At 58.7% G+C, this 25,517-nt stretch overlaps 9 protein-coding genes across 9 annotated transcripts; 5 read left to right on the top strand and 4 right to left on the bottom strand.

The window, feature by feature from the left end:
* Positions 1-805: 805 nt before the first annotated feature.
* On the top strand, positions 806-2,539 carry PSEUBRA_002015 (PSP, proline-rich; the record flags this gene model as incomplete). The annotated part of the gene is made up of 1 exon (XM_016435210.1): positions 806-2,539. One exon carries the CDS (start codon positions 806-808, stop codon positions 2,537-2,539), a length of 1,734 nt encoding a protein of 577 aa, XP_016293257.1.
* Positions 2,540-2,826: 287 nt separating this feature from the next.
* On the bottom strand, positions 2,827-4,683 carry PSEUBRA_002014 (Dual specificity phosphatase, catalytic domain protein; the record flags this gene model as incomplete). Its single annotated transcript, XM_059464752.1, has 2 exons — positions 2,827-3,842; positions 3,933-4,683. 2 exons carry the CDS (start codon positions 4,681-4,683, stop codon positions 2,827-2,829), a joined length of 1,767 nt encoding a protein of 588 aa, XP_059320767.1.
* Positions 4,684-5,075: 392 nt separating this feature from the next.
* Positions 5,076-6,797, bottom strand: PSEUBRA_002013 (Major facilitator superfamily; the record flags this gene model as incomplete). The annotated part of the gene is made up of 4 exons (XM_016435220.2): positions 5,076-5,241; positions 5,339-5,379; positions 5,458-5,602; positions 5,680-6,797. 4 exons carry the CDS (start codon positions 6,795-6,797, stop codon positions 5,076-5,078), a joined length of 1,470 nt encoding a protein of 489 aa, XP_016293255.2.
* A 1,032-nt stretch (positions 6,798-7,829) lies between these two features.
* PSEUBRA_002012 (ATPase, F0 complex, subunit J) lies at positions 7,830-8,410 on the top strand (the record flags this gene model as incomplete). The annotated part of the gene is made up of 2 exons (XM_016435217.1): positions 7,830-7,986; positions 8,358-8,410. The coding sequence occupies 2 exons, from the start codon at positions 7,830-7,832 to the stop codon at positions 8,408-8,410; spliced, it is 210 nt and encodes a 69-aa protein (XP_016293254.1).
* Positions 8,411-10,018: 1,608 nt separating this feature from the next.
* PSEUBRA_002011 (AMP-dependent synthetase/ligase) lies at positions 10,019-12,106 on the top strand (the record flags this gene model as incomplete). Its single annotated transcript, XM_016435206.1, has 1 exon — positions 10,019-12,106. One exon carries the CDS (start codon positions 10,019-10,021, stop codon positions 12,104-12,106), a length of 2,088 nt encoding a protein of 695 aa, XP_016293253.1.
* Positions 12,107-12,511: 405 nt separating this feature from the next.
* Positions 12,512-16,840, bottom strand: PSEUBRA_002010 (Transcription factor jumonji, JmjN; the record flags this gene model as incomplete). The annotated part of the gene is made up of 1 exon (XM_016435197.2): positions 12,512-16,840. One exon carries the CDS (start codon positions 16,838-16,840, stop codon positions 12,512-12,514), a length of 4,329 nt encoding a protein of 1,442 aa, XP_016293252.2.
* A 1,308-nt stretch (positions 16,841-18,148) lies between these two features.
* PSEUBRA_002009 (DnaJ) lies at positions 18,149-21,127 on the top strand (the record flags this gene model as incomplete). The annotated part of the gene is made up of 1 exon (XM_016435215.2): positions 18,149-21,127. The coding sequence occupies one exon, from the start codon at positions 18,149-18,151 to the stop codon at positions 21,125-21,127; it is 2,979 nt and encodes a 992-aa protein (XP_016293251.2).
* A 335-nt stretch (positions 21,128-21,462) lies between these two features.
* On the bottom strand, positions 21,463-22,425 carry PSEUBRA_002008 (uncharacterized protein; the record flags this gene model as incomplete). The annotated part of the gene is made up of 2 exons (XM_016435196.1): positions 21,463-22,341; positions 22,423-22,425. 2 exons carry the CDS (start codon positions 22,423-22,425, stop codon positions 21,463-21,465), a joined length of 882 nt encoding a protein of 293 aa, XP_016293250.1.
* Positions 22,426-23,195: 770 nt separating this feature from the next.
* PSEUBRA_002007 (uncharacterized protein) lies at positions 23,196-25,025 on the top strand (the record flags this gene model as incomplete). Its single annotated transcript, XM_016435213.2, has 1 exon — positions 23,196-25,025. One exon carries the CDS (start codon positions 23,196-23,198, stop codon positions 25,023-25,025), a length of 1,830 nt encoding a protein of 609 aa, XP_016293249.2.
* Positions 25,026-25,517: the final 492 nt, after the last annotated feature.

Raw genomic sequence — 25,517 nt, 5'->3', positions numbered from 1 at the left:
CTTCGAACACTAGGAAGCCGATGGGGCGTTACAAGGGGGAAAACTTGGGTATCGACTTGGGTGATAAGTCGAACACGAATTCCTCCTTTGTGTCAGGGAATGCAAAGAGCAGCAGAGAAGGCGGAGTGAGATGAGAGATGGTGGTGGTATCAGAGATCCAACGACGACGAGCAAGCGCCATTGCCAATCAGTCAGTCAGTCGCACACGCTCAGCCTCTGGCAAAGACAAGGCAGCGCGTCAGTGTCTGGAGTCTTGATTTCCTTGCTGCCCGCGAGCAGTCAACCAAAGAGGGTGCGCGCGTGGTGTGTGACAGATTTTTTCCATTTCCCTTTCTTCTCGCTCTGATCTTCCAAAAGACTCACAAATTCCAGCTGGGAAATTTCGTGGTTGGAGAGTAGCTTTCCAGGCTGGCAAAGCCATCGAATCATCAGCTCGCAAACCGACGCTGTGCTACTCACTCTGCTATCATATAGCTTCGGCATGCTTCCTTTGCCGCCTGAATCAGCTCTTTCGGATCCCAGGCCGATGTCACGGTGAACTCAAGGAAGCATTCCGACGCTGCTTCTGGTCTGACTGAGCCCTTCTCCGCAGTCCCAAAGCGCGTCGGCTGAACCGTCTCTGCCGTGCGACATTCGCGCAAAGAACCCCTTCATGAATAGTCATCATTACTCAGCAGCTCAGGGTCTCCGCTCAGCTCCATCCTCAGGCTCTTCGGAATGGTTGCCGACGTTGAACCCTCGCGCCTCTTTGTCACTCTCACCGTCGCTCACACGTCTTCTGCGGCGCTCATCATTGCCGGCAAAGATGGCAGCCAACGCAGTAGCAGGCCCGTCCAACGGCGCTGCACCGCTCACAAAGAACGCCAAGCGCAGGGCCAAGAAAAAGCAGCAGAACCAACAACCGCAAGAGCCAATCTCGTCGTCCTCCATATCCCAACCTTCCACCTCTGCAGCTGCAATCAAGCAGGAAGATACTGCGGTCTACGACGACGATGATGCTTCGGCGAGCAAGCCCTCATCCATCATCGAAGAAGCTGCCGACATCCGCATAGACCCCGATTCCGAGGTCTACAAAGCCTTCTCGAGCGTCCTGTCACGCTACCAGCCCGATGCGCTCTCGCAGCAGCAGCAACCATCGAAAGGCGAAGTCATCTACTCGGACGACGACCTCGAGTCCGAGCACGACTCTGACCACTCCGACGCCGAGCTTCACTCCACAGCACAGCTCTCCAAACGCAAGCAGAAGAAGCTGCAGCGTCTCACCGTAGCCGAACTCAAGCAGCTCGTCGCCAAGCCCGAAGTGGTCGAATGGACCGACGTCACCTCGAACGATCCACGCCTACTCGTCCATCTCAAATGCGTCCGCAACTCAGTCCCCATCCCTCCACACTGGGCGCAGAAGCGGGACTACCTCCAAAACAAGCGCGGCATCGAAAAGCCCCAGTACCAGCTGCCCTCCTACATCGCCGACACCGGCATCGCGACCATGAAAGACGCTCTCAAAGAAAAGGAAGCCGAATCCACACTCAAGCAGCGCACGCGCGATCGAGTCCAACCCAAGATGGGCAAGATGGACATCGACTACCAGAAGCTCTACGATGCATTCTTCAAGTTCCAGTCGAAACCCCATCTCACTCGGTACGGCGACACATACTACGAGGGGAAAGAGAACGAAACGAAGTACAAAGAGAAACGGCCCGGTCAGTTGAGTCAGGATCTCATCGAGGCGTTATCGATCCCGCCGCTGGCACCGCCACCATGGTTGATCGCCATGCAGCGGTACGGTCCCCCACCAAGCTATCCGCATCTGCAGATCCCCGGGTTGAATGCGCCCATCCCGCAGGGGGCGAGTTGGGGCTTCCACCCCGGCGGATGGGGGAGACCCCCCGTCGACGAGCTCGGCAATCCTCTCTACGGGAACGTGCTTGCCAATCTCGAAGATCAAACCGACCCCGACCTGCTAGATCCGGTAGAGAAGGAGCACTGGGGTCAGCTCGAGCCAGAAGAATCCGACCCCGAGGAGGAAGAGGAAGAAGAGGAAGAAGAACCGGCCGAAGAACCCGCAGAGCCGATGGATAGCACTGGGATCCAATCCGTCTCCTCGGTCGGTGCAGGGCTGGAAACACCCTCGTTCACCGAGCTCCGCAAGGACGCGCGTATTGATTCGGGCGGACCACGATCGCTCTACCAAGTGCTGCCCGAGCGTGCCACATCAGGCAGCGGACAACTGATGGCCTCCGATCGCATCTACGACATGTCCTCTGCGCAGACGAATGGGCCCGTGCTCGGTGCTGAAGGAAGCCGAGGGACGAAGCGCCCAGCGGACGCCGTGCAGATGTCGATCAACCCGGACGAGCTCGATCACGGCGTCGGGGATGAGGCTGGTCTGGGCGCGAGGTACGATGCGGAGAGACGGGCCAAGGCCAAGAGCAGATTTGCGTACGGGGACGACGAGGAGGGCGTCGCCGAGATGAGGGAGCAGATGCAGAGGGAGAGGAGGAAGGAGGAGGGGAAGCGGGCGAGCAGGAGGCAGGCCTGACCGTAAGAAGCAAGATCTGTAACTGTATTCTGCATTTGTCTAGCAAGCAACACCATTCGATCGTGTGCTTGAGACCGATCAATCGTTGTGAAAGGTGAGCATGTCAGCTCACGAGGAGAGAAGATCATTGCAGCTCGCGAGCGCGACACTTTTGGGGAGCATCAAACCTCCAGATCGGTCGCAGTCCTTTCACATCAGGTCATGCTCGCTCAACCCCGTTCTGCCGTTGCATTGGTTCACTGCCGCACACTACTTCGAGCAAAAACACAACGACATGCATTGAATCTCTAAATCTCATCAACCTTGCTGCGGTGCAAAGAGAAAGCCGGGGTGACCCAAGCGCCGCACGCGCACTGCATGCCGGCCCAGTCCCAGCTGCCGAGCTTCTGGCCGCATTTCGCAGTGGGGCAGTTGAGCCGGCCGGTGACTTCGCCGCTTGACAGGTCGGACATCCACGCCATAGGCTCGAGGAAGTATGACGAGCAGGAGGGATGCTTCAACATCGACTTTGTCGGTGTAGACGGTGAGGAAGCGGGGGCGTTGGTCGACGGTGAAGAAGGGAGGCCGGCGGATGAGAGAGATGGATTCGGTGCCGCGGCGGGTGCTGGTGCTGGCGGGCGCGGACGTGCGCCTCGAAGCGCGGCGAGGTGTGGTGGGAGTTGCGATGCTAATGACGCCGCAGATTGGATCTTCGGTTTGCCGTTCGCGACCGGCGTCGGACCTGCTGCTACTGCTGATGATGATACTGACGAGGTGGAAGCTGCATCAGTCTCTGTCGATCCTTGCTCCTGCTGCGCTGGCACATTCGGCCCCTCCGCAGCCATCTCCGCCCCTGTGCCATCCTGTGCTGCCACACTGTCAGTTGAGCCCGAGTTGGTGGCCACATTCTGACCCTGATGCCCCACATCCCTCTTCCTGTGGTCGAACGCCATCTGTCCCTTGCCTGGCTCGTGAATCACGACATGATCCAACGCAGCCAACTCCCTCCTGCACCCTTTACACCTCAGCTTGGGCCCTGTGAAGTTCGGCCTCGATAGCTGACCACGGTTCGCAATGCCTTCGTGACCTCGCACGTGCTGCACGCCACCAGGGAGGCGGCCGGACGAGTTGGCAGTCACCTTGACTTCGGCCGGCGCGGCTCCTGATTCCGATGCCTTCGAAGATCCGCCATTCGAGGTAGACATGCTGGAGAGCGAGGGGACGAGCTCCGGCTCGGATGGCGAGGATGTAGCGGTGATCGATGAGAGCTGGGAGATGCGTGGCCCGGAGTGCGACGAGGACGATGATGTGGAACAGGAAGATGCTGAGCGCGAAAGAGGTTTGGATGTCGAGCGTGAATTTTTGCTCCAACCAAAATTCTCCGCGCTTGTGGAGGCTTGAGCGTCACCCTCACCTGTTTTGCTGGTCGGCTTGATGCTGGTGAATCCTTTCATCCCGCCAGCGCTCAACCCCGGACTTGGGTACGGGCTCGGATAGTAGCTGAGAAGCATGTCGTCCATGCTGTCGCCATTGAGAATGTCGGTCTTGCTCATGAGGAATCGGCGGACTGACTGCCACTTCATGTCGATCTCGAAGCCCACCTGCTCGTACAGCTCGAGCTGCGCCATGAAGCCTCGATTGGGGCCGGCGTCGGCTCGTCGTCGTCGGATCATATCGACTGCTGTGGTGGCAGAGATGCGGCGTGTGTGCATGAGATAGGCTGCGGTGATGGCGACGGATCGGGAGCAACCCGCTTGGCAGTGTACGAGCACGGTTCCTGCGCCAGTGGTCTGCCAGCTTCCCCATCGTCCATTACGCTTCTGTCGACCTTGTACCAGCTGTTCGACCTCGTCGCCGGCCTCTGATGGCTGCTGCGATGATTCCGCTTCTTTGTCATCGACGACCCATTCCTCCTGCAGCTGACTGGCGATCAACTCATTGCACCCGGCAAAATGGACGAGGACAGGCGCCTTTTCGTCATCGTCGATCCGAATGTGCTTCATCTCTGCCCGCGTGATCGTCCTACCATCCGCAAGTGGTGGAGGTACGGGAATTTGCTGCTTCATGCACGAGATGATGTGGGTGACACCGGCGCGGGAGAGGTAGTCGGCGTCCATGGCTGCTCTCACCCCACCCACCCAGAGGCCCGGTAGTACCTCGTCCATCTTGGGCTCGGCTGCCGTACGAGCAGCGATTGCGAGCGACGGTGATGATGATGTGTAGATAGATCTATGGCGAGGTCGAGAACATTGTGCGAAGGTGTATGTGACGGGAGCAGTGGTCGGGGATGATGACGAACGATGAGAGAAGGTAAGGTCGATTGTGCGGAGCTCGAAGTGCTGAGGTTTCAGCTGCGAGAGGAATTTGGGACTTGAACCCCGAAAGCTTTTCAGGCACGAGCCAGGCTCGCTTACGGCGCTCTCCACACCTTATGCACTCTGCTCAACTCCGCTGTTCCCAGCAGTCCATCACCTGCTCGCGAGTCTGACTTGCACGCTCACTCGACGAGCCCTTCTGCAAGGATGATGGAACAGTAGCATTGCATGTTCGTGTCGCATCAGGCTCTACCAGGCCTGTACATCGAGCGTGATCGTAGCCGGTCCCCGAATCGAAAGACGAGATACGGCATCGGAGCGGTCAGGATCACGAGACCGGCGAGCAAGGTGTACAGATACGCGATCCCGCCAAGCTTCTCGTGCAAGCGATGCGTGGCTAGCGGAATGCTGTCAGGGCCACGAAGAAACCAGTAGCAGAAGGACTCGGGTCAGCTCGTATCGCATTGTAGAGGGTGGTCCCGTGAAATGCCGCAGGCCAACTTACGTAGCACCCGAGATGGAACGACCGATCACCGTGGCCGCGATCTTGAGCAAGAAGAGGGTCGGATGTATGTAAGTGTCGATACTGTGAGTACGATTTGAACATCGCCATAACACACTCACAGCAGACGACGAATAGAGGCGATAGCAGTCGCCGAGATAGCTGATCCAGCCCTGAAAGACGAGGACCATGGCAGCCCCGATCGGTATTCCAGCCAGCATCGTTACCTCGAACGGAATGGATGTTCGCGCGAACCAGCCGGCCCAGCTATGTAGAAGAAGAGGCAGGGTCAGCTCGAGGTCCGACGTTGCCATGTACCGCCAGCATGCAGACGAGGCACTCACAGAAGCCCAACAGCCACGAGAGGCGCGACGAAGAAGGTGGGAAGTAGCCTGGCCTCTGGGACAAGCGTACCCGCTGCCATGTCCCTCTTTCGGTAGTAGCGATCGCACAAAGGAAGCAAAGCTGCTGCCAATATTCCTCCGACGGCCATGGGCAAGAAGGTGATGCCCGTATAGACTGTGTCGAGACGATAGATGCCCGGAGGACCGAAGATCAAGGGCCAGCTGACGAAGAACAGGTACATCAAAGAAAAGAAAAGGGAGAGATAGAAAGTAGCGCACACCACAATAGGCTCGCGGCACATCATGTTGATGGGTCTGCCGAGGTTGATCAACACGAAAATTCGGATCCTCTGTCGCCATGTCGCCGATGATGGAGCGCGGGCCGTGGTATTCATTCGCGCATCAATCACCGGCTGATAGGTTTCTGGAACGCAGAAGAGCACTCCTTCCAGCACCAGGCCGACGGCGCCGAGGACCCAAAACACGAACGGCCATCGCAGATCCGTGCTGATGAGGGCACCGAAGAGTGGTCCAAAGCAAGGTCCTAACAAGGGCGCCAGGGATGCGACGATCATGGGCCTGGATCGCAAAGGCGGAGGGAAAAGATCTGTGATGACTGCGGCGGCGTTTGAGAAGGCGGAAGAAGCGCATGCGCCGGCCAAGAAGCGGCTCGAGAAGAGGACAAATTTGGAGGGAGCCAGAGCGCAGCCTATATTGGTGATGGAGTACAGCACCATCGAGGCGAGGCCGACAGGTCGCCTTCCGTACATTTCTGACAGTGGTGCCCACACGATGGGCCCAGCGACACAGCCTCCGATGAATGAGCCGGTAATGAAGACCATTTCCTCCCGCGACAAACCGTACTGCTTCACGATACGAGTGCCGGCCCCGTTCACTGCAGTGGATGCGAAGGAAGCGTTGAACATGGTGAGACCGACAAGGAAGGTGTAAATCCACTTGTGACGAGCTGGCCAGTCGAAAGGATGATTGCTACGAGCAAATTGCAGAGGAGTCGTCTCGTTCACGGCTGCACCCAAGTCGTGGTTGCTCGCCATGTTTCGTGCGGCGAGGCTGGCTACCTGGCCTATGATGATCGCGAAGCAGGCGTCGATGTCCATTGTCATAGATGGCGGCGGGGTGGCAACCGTTTCGCTCGGCTTCGACAGTCTGGATTCAGACGCAGCCCACCGTGGCAGGTTATCGTTGGTCGTGACCAAAGACTTTCCACATGCCTGTGGTTCCATGTCTTGACGGGAGCGATTGTAGCGCAGCATGTCCTCTTTCGACGTCACACCAGGCATCGCGCCTATCGACGAAGATGCAAAGACAGGGTGGCGCAGAGAAGTATACCTCCCGTCAAGCCAGTGATGGTACAAAGTCGCCCTGGAGGAGAGCCTGCTGTCAGCCATAAGGGTGTCCGCATCGAGACCAACCTTGGACGAAGGCATACTGAGCAGAGTGAGATGGGCAGAGAAGGGAGAAGGCTGGACGCTCAGATGGGGTCTGATCGGAAGGACGTCTCAATATATTGCCAGCCCTTTCGCAGTCATGTGAAGAGGCTGAGCAAGGAGACTTGTGCGTCAAAGGAGCATGAGTGATGTTGTCGGAATTGCCGACCATCTCTGATCGCCTCTTCCGCACCGTGGCGCCCGAGCGGAAGCAGGCCGATGTCACCTCGGACACAGCCATCGGAGCGCTGTTGACGTCCTCGACTTTCCTCAGACCACATCACCTGATCATAGGGTGATACAGACGGAAGCGCCGAAAGTGACAGACTCGAACAAGTCACTTCACCTGCACCCTTCTACATGTCAGCTTCTGCCACGGTCACAATGGGATCTGGCCGATATGGCACTGGACAGCCCGATCCGGATCATTAGGCTTTTCCCGGTGCGCGCCGCCTGTTCAGGTCGATCACGAACTGAAATTTCGAAATTGAGGCTGCCTCACCAAGGCGATTCAGCGTGAGGTCAGAGCTCCAAATCGAGTCGGAAGCGATAAATTCTCTGGTGCGAGAAGAAGACGAAATTGGCCAATTCGGAAGGCAAGCCGTGCATCTCCAAATCCCAAAACGCAGCCAACACCATCATCGCACTGCTGCTCTCCACCATCGTCTTTATCACGTATCCCCCACGACACGCATATTCAAGATGGCATTCTTCGGCTTCCGCGCTTACCCCACCCCGCTGTTGAAGCCCATGTGGCCCTTCTTCGTCGCCGCCGGTGTTGTCTTCTACGGAGTCAACAAGCTGCAGGACATGGCTGTCTCGACCGAGGAGGCTTCCAAGGACCCCCGTAACCCATACGGTTAGTATTGGCGACCTAGGTGGAGTGAGCAAGCGCACTACATCTCGGCGTACTAGGATCAGCGACGGGGCTGGTACAGTCACGCAAGGATGATGGCGTCGATGCAGGACCAATACCTCAAGATGCGCGGCGTTGCTCCTCCTCGATTGTTGTGCCACAAAGAGCATGGTGACTGACTCGATCTCCACTCTCATCCCACGTGGTCTCACAATACGACCCTACTGCATCGCACACAACAGGCCAGAAGGTTTTGAAGGCAGCTCACCACTAATTCAGCAGCAAGACGAACTTCCTTGCCAGACGGCGATTAACACCCTGCAGTCCAGCCGCATCTCGGATCGTCTCATCGATTGGCTCTTCTCCCCACCCAGCGTTCATCGTCTTCGACTCGCTCCTCAAGGGATTCACGAGGTTCCACAATTGATGTCACTCTCACAGCTGCAATAGCGTTTCCTCCCCTTTCGGCTCGAGAAGTTCATCTGGCGCAATCCAACACTAGATCACCGAAGCACAACGCGCGAGCAGAATACTTCGAATCTGCTTGGTCCGATCGCCTCTACAGAGCTGGTCGGATACGAGCCGCAGGATTGTGCTGTGTATGAAGAGCAGGAAAGACGTATGCATTTGGCCAAGAGAAGGCGACTCGAGAGCTTGCACCGTTGTGAAAGCACTCGGAGCAAAGGTGTCGATGTTTTATTTTCCTTGCGTTGCGGTCGAGTGATCTTGGTCACTTGTCTGGCTCGAAGCTCGCTGCCACACATGACATACCGATCTGAGCTGCTGATCTGTTCAGTCGTCTCAGCAGCGGCCTACTACCGATTTGCTTCGATGCCGTTGAAGGGGTTGCGGCCATCGTGAGCAATAGGCTGGGACACATGAAGCTTCGGCTCAGCAACGCTATCTTTGAGCTGCCTTCCTGAATGCCTCGACTGCAACCCTTCCCCTATCACTGACAGCACGAAGCAGCAAAGGGAACAGCCCGATTGGGACGAAACAGCAAAGCGATTGAGTGGCAGATGTGCACATTTTCCTAAATTGTGAGATCCTCACGAACCGAAGATCGCCCTCAAAAATTCTTCTCGAGTTTGGCGACCTTCATGAGCCGCTCTGCCGGCTCGCTTTACTTTGTTCTTCAGTTGCTCTCATTTGCTTCCACGTGTGTTGCGAAGCTGGCTTGGACGTCACCAGCATGGGCGCAAAATAGAGATCAGTCACCCGCCACTTACGTCTGCGAGCTGTCATCTGAGATGAACGGCTTGCTTGGTTGATCTGGAAAGGCGGAGGAGGCAACAAGAGAGCCAGCCATGTTTGACGTTGAACCTTCAAGCGCCACGATGGGAGGCTTTGAGCGAAGCGAGCGTGCGTGCGTGTCAGCAGGGTGCGGAGACTTTCCGGCTCGGTTTCACCGGGGAGCCAGACAGACGCGCCTGTGTTTGCTGTTGAAAATCCAGCAAACATGTGAGCCTCGAACAAAATCGACCAGCATCTCGACTCAACTCGATGTCGACTTCGCAGAAGACAAGTCGGAATGCAGCAGCCACACATGACCAACTTGGGACCGTAATCAGGAACGACGAGGGACCAGTGGACCAAGAAGACAGGGTACTTCGGAGGGTCCGACACTGAGCGGAAGCTGAAATGGTGAAAGCTGCCTCTTGGCATTTGCGAGACTGTGATTGATTGTTTGACAGCTTTGCGGCTCCCCCGCCCCGCCCCGCCCCCGCTTGCTTGTCTGCTTGCGCGCACGATCCGGTCACCACCGTAATTCCTTTCTTCGCTTTCTCCGCTTATTCCAATCTGCCGAGCTAACCGGCTGTCTTCCTTTGCTCGCTTGCTCGCTCGTCCCCCTCTCGGCTCACCCCACTGCACCCCTTCGCACGCACCCGCCTCTTTCCCGAATCACTTCCCACGCCTCCTCTCCTTCTCTTCCTCCTTCTCACCTGTCACATCCTCGACGTCGCCTGCCTTTCCGACCGTCACCACCATCGTCACTTCCCATCTCGATCACTCCTTCTTCCGCCTCCCGCAAAAAATGACGACCGACTTGCCCCCAGAGATCCCCTTCCCCCTCGAGAAGCAGATGCTTCCCGTGCCCGGCACCAAACAGCCCGGATTCTCGCCCATCTACAAGAGCGCCGCTCAGCCCGAGTACAAGACCACTTGCACCGTCTACGAGACCCTCCTCCGTGGCAAGGACGAGCACCTCAAGTCAGAAGCCGCTGGCTGGAGGCCCTGGAACCCCGTCACCAAGAACTTTGAGAACCACTTTGAGTGGTACACCTACGAAGAGGTCGAGGAGGAGCGCACCGCCATTGGCTCCGGTCTCGGCTACCTCGCCAAGTCTGGCCGTCTCGGTAGCGATGTGGGACCCTCCGAGTGGACTGCTGGTCTCTGGGTGCTCAACCGTCCTGAGTTCATGATTGTCGACCTTGCCAACTTGGCCTACAACCGTCGCACCGTCTCTCTCTACGAGACTTACGACGCTGCCTCGGCTCAGTACATCCTTTCGCACTCCGAGACGCGCATTCTCTTCACCACCACCAACCACGTTGGTGTCACGCTCGCTGCCGCTCAGGCTGGCAAGCTTCCTCTCCTCAAGGCCATTGTCATCCTCGACAGCTTCCGTCCCAGCAAGGAGACCGTCAAGGCCGGTGTCGTTGACCCACAGCGCGATGTCCTCGCCAAGGAGTGGGCCAAGGGCTGCGGAATCGAGATCTTCAACTGGTTCGAGATCCTCGAGCTCGGTCGTGCCAACTTGGCCGCTCACACTCCTCCCAAGTACGACTCGATCCACTCCTTCTGCTACACCTCGGGTACCACAGGCAACCCCAAGGGTGCCATCATCACCGCCGGCATGGGTGGCTACGTCACCACTTCGATGGCCTTCATCAAGCGCGGCAGCTTCACCCTCATCTCGTATCTCCCCACTGCGCACATCTACGCGCGTCTCTGCGAGATCGCCGTGTTGCGCACCGGTGGTCGTGTCGGCTACTTTTGTGGTGACACGACTCGCCTCTTGGAGGACATGGCAATTCTCAAGCCCGACATGTTCCCTTCGGTGCCGCGTGTGCTCAACCGCATCGCCGCTTTGGTCCAGGCTCAGGCCGCTGCTCCCGGCCTCAAGGGTGCCCTCCTCCGCAAGGCCATCGCTGCCAAGGTCGCCAACCACGACCGCGACGGCACCTTGACGCACGCCGTTTACGACCGACTCATCTTCAAGAAGGTCCAGGCGGTGCTTGGTGGCAACGTCAAGTACATTGTCTCCGGCTCGGCTCCCATTCGTGGGGATGTGCTCAAGCTGCTCCGTGTCTGCCTTGCCTGCGATGTTCGCGAAGGGTACGGTCAGACCGAGAACTACGGCTTCTGCACCATCATGGCTGCCAACGACACGTCTCTCGGCTCGGTCGGTGCCATCTACCCTGGAATGGAGCTCAAGCTTCGCGACGTGCCCGACCTCGGCTACACTTCCGAGGACAAGCCCTTCCCTCGCGGCGAGCTTCTGGTCAAGTCGCAATCGACCATCCCGGGTTACTACAAGGACGATGCCAAGACCAAGGAGACCATCACCGAGGACGGCTTCCTGCACACGGGCGATGTTGTCGCTATTGACCAGTTCAACCGCGTCAAGATTGTCGACCGTGTCAAGTCGCTGCTCAAGCTCTCGCAGGGCGAGTACGTTGCCATTGACAACCTCTCCGAGTTTTACGGACAGAACCCGCTCGCTGCGCAACTCATGGTGCACGGCGATTCGCTGCGCGACTACCTCATCGGCATTTCCGTTCCGGAGCCCACGACGTTCGCACCGCTGGCGAGCAAGATCCTCGGCCGCACCATCGCCCCCGAAGACACGGCCGCGCTGTCCGAGGCATGCAGCAACGAAAAAGTCATCGCCGCTTACCTCGACCAGTACACCAAAATCGCCAAGAACAACGGCCTCAAGGGCTACGAGTACATCAAGGGCCTTCACCTCACCATTGAGCCCTTCTCGGTCGAAAACGGCTTGCTCACCCCGACGTTCAAGGTCAAGAGGCACGAGGCGAGCAAGTACTTTGCTAGCCAGATCGAGGCGCTCTACGAGAAGGGGCCGGTCAACATCTCCAGTGGCCGACCTAAGCTCTAAGCACAATGACTGTTTCTACGGTTGTAGATTGGATATGCAATTTGTTTGACAGTGCTATGGCGTCTGGATGATGAGATGGTCGACGAGATGTGTGAGCCGTGAACACTGGTCGAATGAAGCGCTGGTACAGTAGCATCGGATGTGCGTGTATCAGTCGTGCGGTTCGAGGCAGGCAGAGTGCGGGGTATTTTTCGCACCTTGATTTTCCACGTTCCTTTTTGTGGCGCTCTTTCTCAGGTGAAGATGGATCGCTTCGGGAAAGGGTTTCGACCTCCCGCAACAACCTCTTGCTCACGAGCGATTGTGGTCGACCTCTCAACGACTTGCACACACTCAGTCATTCACGAAAAGAAGCGCAGAATCGGCATTCGCATTGCCACCCGCCTCTATCCGTGTGCTCTGCGCCTACTGCTGCGGCTGACCCTGGTGCTGGTGCTGGTGGTGATACTGCTGCTGAGCATGAAGACCATACGAGCCGTTCCCATTCATCGCAGGGTGCTGACGATACTGCTCGTGCTGCGCCGGTTGCTGCGTCTGCTGGGGCGCATAGTGGTATGCATATCCGCCATACTGCTGCTGCTGCTGCTGTTGCTGCTGGTAGGCGGGATGCAAACCGGCTGGAGCGGCGTGGTTGTACGGCGGTCGGTAGTCCGGATACCCGCCTCCGGAGGCGGCGTGAGGCTGGTGCGCCATCGGCTTGGCATATGTTGGCAGCGGCGGGGTGCGGTTCTGATATCCGGGCGGAGGAGCCGAGAGGTAGCCGTACTGCGAGGCAGACGTCATCCCCGGCGAAGCAGCGGATGACATGGACGATGCTACTGTCGCGTGTCTACCCCCGTCGCCGCTAGCAATGGCGTGTTGGGGATGCGCCAGATAGCCGCCCTGCTGGAAGGGCGCGAAGGATGAAGGTGCGCCATAGGCTTGCGCGGCGTGCCCACCCCGCTGCTGCTGCTGCGGCTGTTGATGAGTATAGCTCGGAGAAGCACCGCCGACGGGGTACTCGTTGCGAGCGTAGCCAGACGGTTGACCAGCAAGACGAGCTGCGTAGTGTCCAGCTTCGCCGTTCATGGCGAATGCCTGACCGCGATGCATCGGTTGGTATTCGGGCGGACCGGAATACTGCTGCTGCTGGGCGTACTGCTGGTGCTGGTACTGCGGGTGTTGCTCGACATACTGCGGAGGCTGCTGGGTGTTGGGCGCCTGAGCTGCGTAGGTAGCGCGAGGACCACGCTTCGACTGCTGAGGATGTGCCGTCTGGACTTGCGCGGGAGCTGGCTGGTGCATGGCGTGGGCCGGCCATGACAATGTCGCCGGAGGCAGGTCCATGGGCGCGGCGACCGGCTCAACAACTGCCTCTTGCGCCGCCTTCTTCTTGGTCTGTCGCTGGCGTTTGGGTTTCGGCTCTGGCTTCTCTGGCACCGCTGCCAGGACGGGCACAGTCGCCTCCACCTCGGCAGCAGCGGGCGCTGCTGCTGCTTCCGCCCGACTCTTGCGAATTCTCTTGGGAGCTGGTGCAGGCGCAGCCGCCGCTTCCGCAGCGGCGAGGCTGGCTTCTTCTGCCTCCTCGATCGCAGCCTTTGCATTTGCGCTCGCCTTTTCACTTGCTTTTCTCCTGCGCTTGTTCGGCTGCGAAGAGCCGTCTTCTGTCGTCGCAGCTGCGGCAGATCCAACAGCCGCCGGCAGAGCTACAGCTTGAGGCTCTTCCTTGACTTCGTCGGCGCCCGGAGACTCGAATATGATCTGCTGGAACTTGACCGTGCTGGGACGTCCCTCGTCCTCAATCACGATCTCGTCTTCGTCCTCGCGGATCTCGACCATGAGCGCTTGGAACATGCCTCCCGAGGTCCTGATCCTGACCATGGATGGAATGGGCAGAGCGTAGACGCGCTCGCGCAACTCCTCGGCCTTGCGCGCTTCCTCTGCCTCACGGAAGAGTGGGTTGTGGGTCTTGCAGAGCACCACGAGACGCTCGCCGTCCTCGAGCCCGTCGGTTTGCTGAGCGCCCGTCGGCGTCTTCTTGCCTTCGAGACGATCCGCCGTCTCTCCGGGGCATACGTCGACGAACCAACCGTGCTCCTCGACGAGAGCACAGCTGACGTGCGCCGAACGAGGACATTTGCCGCGCGTGCATTGGATCTTGGGATACAGCTTCTGCAGAGTTGGACTGGGGCAGATCTGGCACTTGAGCGAGAAGCGGGCTTTGTCGATGCCCTCGATACCGCAGACGACCTCAGCTTTGCCTTGCCTGCCGACCCAAGTCTCGGGCACAAAGCTTGCGCAGAGTCGATGAGCGTGACGACCCGACATGGCCTTGAGTTTGGAGTTGGTAGAGTCGACCTCAGCGGGAGTGGCCACCAGATCGGTGTGGACATTGGCGGGACAAAAGACGCATGGACTTGCTGACACCTCCTTTGCATCGACGTAGAAGCCGTCACCGCCTTGGAAGAGGTGTGGGATGGCGGGATTGGCAGCAGCTGCGGCTTCGTCGGCCTCCTTCTTGAGTCGTCTGCGCTCCTTTGCCTTTTCGTTTCGGATTCTGCGCTTTTCGATCTCCTCTTCCTCGATGGCATGGACGGCGTCCTCCTTAGCACGTCGCAGCTCGCGCTTGCGTTCAAGCTCCTCCATCTCTTTGCTCTCCTCGAGCAGTGCATCGACGTCAATACGAACGCTGTTCTGCGACATGTCGCAGTGGCAGTAGTTGGCCTTGCGACCGATGTCGAGCCACGACTCGAGCGCAAAGTTGACACTCTCGGCACAATTGTAGCCAAGATTGAATCCAGAATGGTAGCCGAAGGGGTAGGTGATGACGAATTCGCCTGCGTTATGGACGAGCTTTAGGGGACGAATGCCATGCGAGGCGAGGAAGGAGGGTGAGGCGAGATATGATTTGTGTCGCATAAAGTGGGGGCAGCGTCGCGCATCAGAAGGAAAGGCGCCTGCCATGGCGGACTCGAAGCGCTGTCGATCTGCTTGGCGGATGGCATACCACTGCTTGGGTGCGCCAAAGTGGATGTAGTTGATCGAGTAGAGGTCCATGTCTTCTACGTGCCATGCGAAAGTGGCTCGCCACATGCCCCAGTAGAGGTAAGGAGTGTTGACGCCCGGCAGCTTGCGCTTGAGTCGAAGACGGGTGAGGACGCTGTCGAGCTTGCCGACGTTCCAGTGCTGGGTGCGGCCGTCAAAGAGGGTGCCACTGAGATCAGCGCCGTACATGGGTGGCTTGCCAAAGTTGAGACTGCGCCAGTATTCGCTCTCGATCTCTCGACACACTTCGGGTGTCCACTCGGAAGGAGAGGGAAGGACAGGTGCAGCGGTCAATGCCTTGTCCTCCGCCGTCACAGCGGCAGCGGCAGCGTCAGTCGACTTGCTCGTTGAGGCGGAAGCCTGCTCATCGAGCTGCGATATCTGTTCTATTGAAAGCGCTTCTTTGCGCCAGCAGTTCTTGTAGTCGAAAGCGCACCACTCGTCGTGGGTGGTAGCGTCGGCCTCCCAGTTCTTCTTTTGCTTGACGGGCGAAGGGTCGCGAGAGGCAGGCGGCGACTTGACAGGGGTGTTCTGAACAATACGCTGGGAGCGACGCTCGGGAGAGGAGGGAGAGGTGGGAGCTGGTGGTGGTGCAGTCGATGGGTCCTCCTCGAGTGCAGGTTGGGATGCTGAGACGGCGTCCTGTGCATCATCTAGTTCGGTACGCTTGCGTTTGCCGTTGGTCTTTGCTTCGGCAGCAGCACCATTCGTGGAAGGACGAGCCTTGCCACTCCTTGTACGAACCCCGTCTTCCTCTAGAATTGCCGAGCTGTTGCTGTCCTTGGTGCCGATGTTCCTAGGTCCCCAGCCGCCGTTGGAGGCACCTTCGACTTCGACCTTCCACTTCATGCGATCCATTTCGGGGCCCTTCTGACCCTCGGAGACGCACATTTCGGACCACTGCTTGGCGTTCCAGATCTTGCCGGAGCGAGTTGTGTTGAGCTGACGCCAGACGCCGGAGCCAGCGGGGGTGAAGTGTTGCATGATAGCATTGCGGATGCGAATCTTGGAGACGTCGGCTCGGTCATCCTGTTCGACGCCGGATTCGTGGGTGGAAGAAGAAGCGGTGCTGGACTTGTCGCGGGTGGGATGAAGATCTGGCAAGGAGTCTCGCCACTCTTTCGGGGGGACCACCTTGACAATGCCGTACTGCATGCCCCAACGGTCGACTGCCTGGCAGAAGGCGTAGAAGTCCTGGAACTGCTGCATGGTGGGCTCAAAGACGGGAATGCCATCATGTGAAGAGGATGCGGAGCCGTCGGCTGGATAGAAGTAAGCGGGTTCGACTGAGGCGAGGGGATGCTCTTCTTGTTGCGCTTGTGGCTGTTCCTGTGAAGGCTGCGGTGGCTGCGGTGTCGAGGGACCAGGCGTCTGCTCGGAAGTGGGATCTTCTGGGACACTGTCTACGGGAATTTTGAGCGAGCCAGCATCGGCGACTCGAGCCACGGGCTGAGTATGGTCTGAGCCATCAGCTGAGGTGGCTGGAGTTGAGTGTCGGCTCGAGTCGGTGGGAAGATGAGCAGGCGACATGTCGTTGGAAGGCGAGGAGGCAGAGGCTGCTGATGCTGCTGCGGCAAGGCTGTCGAGGTGCGGCAATCGTGGAGATGAAGCAGAAACCTGCTCAAAAGTCTCTGGTCTCGAGTTCGACGTCGCGGGGAGTGGGGTGTCGAGGGCGGGTGGAGCCGCCGGCATTGCGTCCGGAGCTGACATGGTGAAAGGGAAGCGACGATTCCTGCGTCAGTGATACGCTCAATTGTGATGATGCGGCTCAGTCTGCTGTTGAAAAGAATGTCCGCGCTACGCCTGTGGTGAAAGAAATGGTTGTTCCGCTCTAGAATCTTTGTACGAGACGAAGGGCTGAGCTAATCGGACGTGTTGTGGGGACCAGATGTTGATCGACTGGCGCTGTATCGACGGAATCGTGAGCTGAGCAGAATGTCGATAGCGTGGGCGGTTGAGATGATGCAGGGTGAAGAGTGATGGCGACAATTCGTGACAAAGGAAGGCGGTGACGGCGAGGGTGATGAGCGTGATGAAGGCGAGTTGAAAGGGTCGGAAGCCTCCGCCCAAAAGAAGGCCAAGCGGAGAGGGAAAATTAAGAAAGCAACCGGCGCGTCAGCAGCGGCCCTTTTAGGAAAAATTAAAGACAGAGCAACAGCGCAGCGACAAGACAAAAGAAAGCCAGCATCTGGTTCCTGCACGCTTTCTCATCTCGTTCGGGACAACCCGACCTTCGCCCTGCTTCTCTAGCCCACTTGGCTGAGCTTTGGGATCGGAATCATCCTCATTGCTTCATCAATTGGAGCTACTCGCGACTGTCACCTTTGAGAAGTGCGCAGAAGCGTGGGAGGAACGAGCTCGAGAGAAATTGCATGAGCGCACGACGTTGGCTCAGCTTTGTCTTTGCATGTCCTTTGCAGCAGCCAGAAAAAATAAGAATTCATCTAGCAAGGCACTTTGGCTGTCTCTCGGTCTCTTCTCAAGGGGAAAAAGAGTGCCACCCCTCATCGAAGCTGCGCAGCGAACACTCACCACTCTGAAACACAGAGAAGGGAGAGGGTCTGCAGACCCTTGGGACCAGGTGTTTTAGCGAAATGCACTCCGCTCTCTCTGTCTGCTTCTTGGTGGCAGCATCTTGCATGCACCGCAGATTCTCTTGAAGCTGTCTTGGTACAGCAGAACAAGCTTCGGGATCTTATCGCTTCTTCGATTGATCACGTCGCAAGAGAGACTCACCCAGCCAACATGAGTTGCCAAGAGGTGGGTCACGAGCGAGCACGCCGGAATGACTGTCGGTCACTCTTACTCAAGCGAGTCGTCAATTGAATCGGCCGAAATGACTCAAATCGGGAATTCCGCACCGTCGGACGAGCATCCGGTTTGGCATGAACACCAACACAGCACACACACACACACACACACGCACAGACGCTCGAATCTAAGCGAGTGATTCGAGCTTCGATTTTGGTGTTGTTCTCGCTTCCATCACATCCTTGTCACAATCGCACCCGCGCCACGATGGATGACTTGCTCGATCTCAGCTGGCAGCCGACTCAGGCAAAAGCTCAGTCGAAGCAGCAATCATCCTCGTCGTCCATCTTCAACACCACCTCTGCCAAGGCGAGCAACGCCAACTACTACGGCTCTTCTTCTTCGTTCACCACCTCATCTTCTGGCAATCAATCTCCAGCTCCTGGCGCTGCTTCTGCTACAGCTTCAAAACCCATGACAAGTGCGAGTAGCGATGCTTTCTCGTCGCTATTCTCCTCCTTATCCGCCGCCAAGCAGGAAGCCAGCTTGAGCTTGGCCGAGCGACAAAGACTCGCCAGGGAGCAGGCAACACAAAAGGCTCAGGATGACAAGCGACGGAACGATGCAATGTGGTCAGGCATCGAATCCACCTCGTTTGGCGGCCCAATTGCTTCCGCTCGTCCCTCCCACACATCTCAACCGCCATCAATAGCTCCCGTTCAGCGTCTCGGGTCACCAGCTAAGCCCAGCCCAGCTAAGCCAGCCTCAGATCCTTTCGATTTCGACGCCTTCTCTTCCGTGGTACCGAACAATTCGAGCAGCAAATCCAAGTCGACCCTATCATCAATGACTACTGCCCCGTCCAAAGCTCAAACGAAAGCAAATGACCCATTCGACTTTGACAGCTTCGACCAGCCCTTCTCCTCTGCACCAAAAGTAGCCGTACATGCCGAACCCGGCGACCAGTCCGACGACATCCTCGGTGCACTCGCTATGCCTGTCTCTGCTACACCGAACGAGTCTCTATCAGCGCGCGACCCACGCATCGCGACACTCTCCAGCTCCACTTCCACCTCCTCCGCGGGCAGCTCCAGAGTCCCATCTCCAGCCAGTGGCAGTCGTCCTGCCATCGGGCGCTCTGCTCCAGGGCGGAAGAGTTCGCCTCCGCCGCACACTATCGGTCAGATTGTAGAGATGGGCTTCACTCCGCAGCAGGCAAGGCAAGCACTTGCACGGACCGACACGGGCACCGACGTCGAGGCAGCGCTCGAGCTGCTCGTCGGAAACGGCAACGCACCGCACGGCGCAGACGACCAAGACGAGCGGCTCGCACGTAAGCTCCACGCCAGGGAGCAGAAACAAGCCCAATCTCAAGCAGCTCCCTTCCACGATTCGTACGATGATGACTTTGATCCAAAGGAGGTCGCTCGCCAGATCAAGCAACACGGGCAAAAAGATCAGCCCGAGCAGCGTCAGCGCCAGCGGAGCAACAATGAAGCTAGGCGTGGAGCGGCCGGCACCGACAACGAAGGAGGTGCTGATTGGCAGCAGCAGGCTGATCAGCTGTATGCCCAAGCATCCGAGATCGGCACCTCCGTCTTCAACAAGGCCAGCGCCTTCTGGTCAACCGCCAAAGCCCAAGCGCAAAAGGCGCTGGACGAGCATAACCGCGCGGGAGCCGAGCGTAGCTCCACGCCGTCAGATGCTGGCAGCGACCGCCATCGAGCACGTAGATGGGGCGCTTCCTCGGCAGCTCCGAAGAATAAGGAGTGGGAAGGAAAGCCCAAATGGATGATCGAGGCCGAGCAGGCTGAAGCCAACGAAGCGAATGGCACCGGCAGCCACGCCTCGCAGCTCAAGCAGAGCGCCGATGGTCCGGCAGAGGTTGGTGGTTTCAAGGATTCCGACAACGAAGACGAGGCGATTGCACCGGAGCCGCCGACCCGAGCCCCTCGTCGGCCCGCTGCGCCTGCAAGCGCTGCAGCTGCCAGTGGTGTCGCCGCTGCTGCATCTGCCATGTCCTCTGTCGCTAGCTCCCTCTTCGGAGGCGGCAAGGCTGAGGACGCCGGACGAAACCTCTCTCGACAGCAGAGTCCCTCTCAACCGCCGCCAAGCGTGCCTGCCCGGAGCGCTGCTGCTGCCCCGAAGGCACCTTACGCCTCACCCAACCGACGCGGCACTCCCGCTCGCTCTGCAGCGCCATCGCCCATCCCACCCAAAGCGCCCCTCAAACGCCGTCCGATCCCCTCGGACGCGTCTCACTCAATCTCGTCAGCCAACCGCAACAAAGAAGAAGGCAACGAGCACTTCAAGCGTGGCGCGTACGGCGATGCCGAGACAAGCTACACCCGCGGCATTTCCGCTCTCGAGTCTTCTAGCTCATCCGAATCGATCCGCCTCGTGCCGCTATTCAGCAACCGCGCCAACGTCCGTCTCAAAAACGGTGACGCACCCGGCACGGTCGCCGACTGCGACCAGCTGCTCTCCATCGTGCTCTCCCTCTTCGGCGGGTCGCAGCGGGATGCCAACGGTCGAATCGCCGTCTACCGTGCAAGCCAGGAGGCTCCTCTCCCCGCCGAAATCGCCGACATCAACCTGCGCGAGACCTACGGCAAAGCGCTCGTCCGCCGCGCTCAGGCACTGGAAGCGGCCGAACGCTGGAAGCTCGCCAAGGCAGACTGGGAGGTGCTGCTGGAGTACGAAAAGGCGGAAGGCTCGGGTGTCAAGACGGGAGCGAGCAACATGAAGTTTGCCCGCGAGGGTCTGCATCGGTGTGGCAAGATGTTGGGTGAGAAAGTGGTTGGACCTGCTGTTTCCTCTACTGGTCCTCCCGCTCGCACCAACAACGCACGCGCACCCACTCGAAGCAGAACCACTCCAGCCGCTGCGGGCGAGAAAGCCAGCGCGGCATTCGCCAACCAACAACAGCAACAGGCGGCAGAAGAGACGGAGAAATTCGCGCTCAAGGACAGCGTCGATGCCCGCATCGAGGCGTGGAAGCGCGGCAAGGAAACCAACCTCCGCGCACTCCTCTCTTCCCTCGATACGATCGTCTGGCCCGAACTCGGATGGAAACCTATTGCTCTCCATCAGGTGCTCGATCAAGCAGGGTTGAAGAAGAACTACACCAAGGCCATCGCCAGGTTGCATCCAGATAAGATTCGGAAGGACGCGACCACCGAGCAGAAGATGATCGCTAGTGCCGCGTTCCATGCGATCAACGAGGCGTGGAATGCACAGCAGTAGCGGCGTTCGTCGGCGATGCTTCAGGTGAGCAAACTTTAATGAAGTGCACATGTTCGTTGTAGTCAGATTTGCAATGGTAAAATTTGTGCAGCGTACAGTAGAGCAGGGCGGACTATGAACAGGTGTGGACGGGAGGTAGGAGTGCGAGTCGACAGATCGTCCAGCTGACCTGCTGAGTGAGATCTCGAGAGCGAGGTGGTGTCTGAAAAGGGCCTGACATTTTGGGCGTGGCTCGGTGAGTCGAGGTCGAAAGACGGCAAGCGTGGAGGCTGAAGGCTGGGATGCGAGGATCTGCTTCCACGTGAGCGACCCGTTGCTCAGCCTGCGTGGTCCGACTACCTCCTTGGCGCAGCACCTGCCGCACCAGCAGCAGGCGCATTCGCCGCTGCCGCGCCCGCCGCTGGTTGTCCCGCCCCCGCCGCCGGTGGGTTCTGCACCGACAGCACCGAGCTCGCGTACCTCGAGATCAGATCCGTCAGGGTCAGGTACGCCTTCCTGACGACGGGCGGGCAGCTCTGGTGCTGCGTGTATCCATCCAGTACGCTCTTGACGTGCTGGAATGCTGCGCGGGTGAACGAGCTCATGTAGAACCTGAGGCGCAAGAAGTGGGCGTAGAAGAGCGGAGCCATGAGCGAGTTGCGGAAGAGTATGGCGCCAAAGAGGACGCGCGCAAAGATGGCCACCTCGGCATACGCGACGAAGCGCATGGCAGGGTCGTAGTTGGCCTTGACCCATCCTTGGACGAATTTGGCGATCTTGGCGGGTGGTGCGGCGGGTTGGGCGGCAGGTGCTCCACCGGCAGCGGCTTGGTTGACACCCGGCGCGGGCGAGGCGGAGGGGAAGATGATGGGGATGACGGTGGTGCGCAGGAAGGTGAGCACGTGGAAGAGCGAGAATGTGACGAAGGGAATCAAGGTGATGAAGATGGGCTTGGACATGAACCAGTAGACGGCGAGGAAGAGGTACTGGACGTTTTCGTCCATCAGAGCACGCTGGATGTATGGTTTGTTGAGCTGAGGGACGCCGAACGACTTGTAGACGACGACGCAATACGAGATGATGGCGCCGAGGTAGGTGGCCGTATACCATCGTGAGAGACCACCGGACGAGGTTGCAAACATCAATGTGCCGGCGAGGTATCGGAGACCTGCAAAGAAGCAGAGGAAGTGGCCGGCAGCCCAGATGAGGTGCGGCGTTGATGCTGATGGTCGTGCCTGCATTGTAAAAGTCAAGGAAAGCAAGGATGAGCACGAGTGACGCAGGGGAAGACAGAAATGGATGGATGTCAAACTTACCATGATGGGCGAGCGCTCTTCTACGGCGAGCTGACGGTGCAGGGTCTGATCAGAGGAGCGAGTCGCGCAGAGTTGTCGGCTTCAAGACCGTAGAGGAGAGCGTGCGTGTGACAGCCTTGAGATGCTCCGTGATGATGGTCGGAAGGACCGCTTTGTGATACGAATGCAGTGTGATTGGAAGAAAGAGGTGGAGGCAAGTTTCAAGATAGGAACGCCCTTTGGCTGAGTGAGGATGATCCGAGCGGGTCACACGCCGCTGAAGAAAATCACCACAGCCACGCAGAACCACGCCGAGCGGCATGACGTGCCCTTGCCGCTGTGGCAGCAAATCGCGATCTTCGGATGGCCCGATTTGCTTACTCCAGATTCTCACGCTCAACGGCCTGCTTCCGACGCCAGGTGATATGAAATAATGCGGGTGAGCCGCCAGGGTTCAAGCAGCCGGCTGCGCAGTCGGATCAGAGCGCATTCACTCGCGTCGGCAACTTAGCGGAGCTGCTCCTCTGACTCGAATTTGGTTGCTCTTCTCCTCCTCATCCTCACTCTCTCGTCGTCACCATCACCCGCGCTCACTCACATCGTCTCAACAGGCTCAGCATCCGAACAAGCTCGGCTCAGTCCCTCCCGTTGCGGTCACAGCAGGATCGCTTTCGCTTCAGGTGGTCGCCAAACTCCAAGCAGTCTTCTCTCCAACACATACCGCAGCATGATTGTCAGGATATCCCTTCGTCATCGCCTCTGAATCTACTCGACAACAAAGGCAAAGCACAACAATGTTCGGAGAGCATATATCGACTTCTCCGCGCACACCTTCGCCCTGGTCAGCGCGTCTCTCTACTTCGGCATCTACCAGCGCGTCGACGACCGCGCCTCCCACTCCGCCTTCCAATCAGCCGTTCGGCGACGAAGCACATCGACTTTTCGCTAGCACCGGAAATCGCAAGGAGCAGGATCATCAGCTGCCTGAACTGCACCTGCTCAATATGTCCTGTGACGATGCGCTCTCCGACATCAGCGACGAGGCTGACGGCTTCTTCTCGCTCGACATGGACGTAAGCATCGATCAGCAGCTTCAGGACGATCGACCCGCGTATACGCAGCCTGCACCAGCGATCTCGTCACGCAACGGACGCCTCGAAGCGTCTCCGCAGCGCGACGGTCGTGAAACATCAGGCTCGCCTCTCCTTCACCCGGCAGTGCGCAGGGCCTCCGAGACGGTCGCCTACTCCTCATCACCACTGCAAGGTGTCGGACTCGATCCCATCATGGCCTCGCGGTCGCGCAACTCTCCCGCGCTCAACAGTGTCAATGGCAACAATACAGCGAATACTGCCTCAAACAGCGACTTCCGTGGCGTCACTCCACCGTCTTCGTTCGGTCCAATAGCACCAGAGGTGGATCAGAAGGGCAATCTTGAGTACAAGCTCAAGATCCTCCCTCCCAGCAGGGAGCGCTTCGATCGTCTCGTCACGCAGCTCAAGTGGCGACTGCTCGAAGGCGGTGGCACGGCCGTATATGAGATCGGTGTACTGGATGATGGCACCCTCATCGGCCTCGACCCAGACTCGATGAAGGACTCGCTCAAGCTCCTGTCCCTCATGGCAGCAGAGGTAGGCACCGAATGCCATGTGCAGCGAGTGCTCGCGTTGGAGAAGGTGGCGGCTACCGAGAACGACGCGAGAACGATCAAGGGCAGCATTGCACACCCAATCCCAGCGACGTCGCGCCTCGCTACATCCGAATCAGACCTCAGCCTCCGAGCTCTTTCACCGGCGGAAGCAGTCGAGATGCTGCAACCTTTCGTGCACACCGCTACGCATTTCGGCGAGCATCAGCGTGCGTATCCCGTCGGTAATGGCGCAGCTGGGTCCTACCGCTTCTCTATCGCACAGCAGCAGCTCATCCCGCCTCCGCTCGCCACACTCGACGCAGACGCCTCCGCATCCGTCGCAGCAGTCGACCCTAGCGACGCGGCCATCCTAGCGAGCACCATCGAAGACGAGGTGGCCATGTCGGCGCAAACCAAGCGTCGCCTACTCAAGTCCACCGTCGGTCTTCCCTCCCGAACCAAACGGGACATTCTTCAAGGACTCGACCAGTCGGCAGTGATCTACCTCCCCTCGAAAGAAGAGAAGCGCCTGCTCCGGGCAGCTGAAGCGGAGCACGAAGCCGCCACCGCTGCCGCCGCTGCCGATCGCGCGCTATCGCATACCGAAGCACAGGAGCGACGGATGATGGCGAAGATGACGCGCGTCGCGGACTCGGTCCAGCCCAAGACGGCGCGTGCGCGTGCCCGGGCGAAGAAGTCGGCAAATGGAAGCACGCAGGAGGAGGAGAGCGAGTCTCCTACGCCTTCGCCGAACATGATGCCGGTGACGAGCACAGGGGCCTACGCGGGATACGAGACGGTCATGAGCGCTTTCGGCGTGCTGTCGGAACGCGCGGCGAGGACGCTGTACGGGGCCGACGCGGAGGATGGGCTTGGGAACGGGGGCGTGAAGGGAAGGCTGATCGTCGAAGCGGTGGTGAGGAGGTGTGTCGAGTCGGTGGATAATCATGCCGATCATCAGGCCGCGGAGCTGAAGCTTGGGGAGGGGATGTAGTGCACGAGATGCTGGGCCGCGATCGATGGGAATGAACAGCATTCGATGTGGTCTCTTTTTGGGTGTGAGTCATGGATGTGTTGTGTCGAGACGGGTGTCGTGAGATGTGCTTCTGGCCGTCGAATGTCGATCTGAGTCGAGGGATCTCGCCGGCTTGACTGACCAACACCTTGGGCCCAGTAAAGAGACAGGTTGGCCATTACTTGTCTTAGCATCGAACTGGGAGCCGTGTTGTCGGTCGTCGCAAGTAGCGTCGAGCCAGTCGCGACGACCGCACAGTGTACATGGCAGAGACGTGGGCACACTTGTGGACCAAGCCGCCGTTCAGCGGGCCCGAGACTTGGTCGTCCACACGCGACTGCGCCAGTTGCGAGCTCCTGAGATTGCGAAAAGAACATCGTCGCTGTGACAATTGACCTTCCTCGTACGTGTCCATATCGCAGAAAGCGTGACTAACTACTTTCGATCTTTTCACTACGGCCTCGCCCGGCT

This window comes from Kalmanozyma brasiliensis (assembly GCF_000497045.1).
Source record: "Kalmanozyma brasiliensis GHG001 unplaced genomic scaffold PSEUBRA_SCAF17, whole genome shotgun sequence".
In the NCBI taxonomy this organism is placed as follows: domain Eukaryota; kingdom Fungi; phylum Basidiomycota; class Ustilaginomycetes; order Ustilaginales; genus Kalmanozyma; species Kalmanozyma brasiliensis.
Note: the sequence above shows the minus strand (reverse complement) of the source record. Positions and strands in the feature narration are given on the sequence as shown.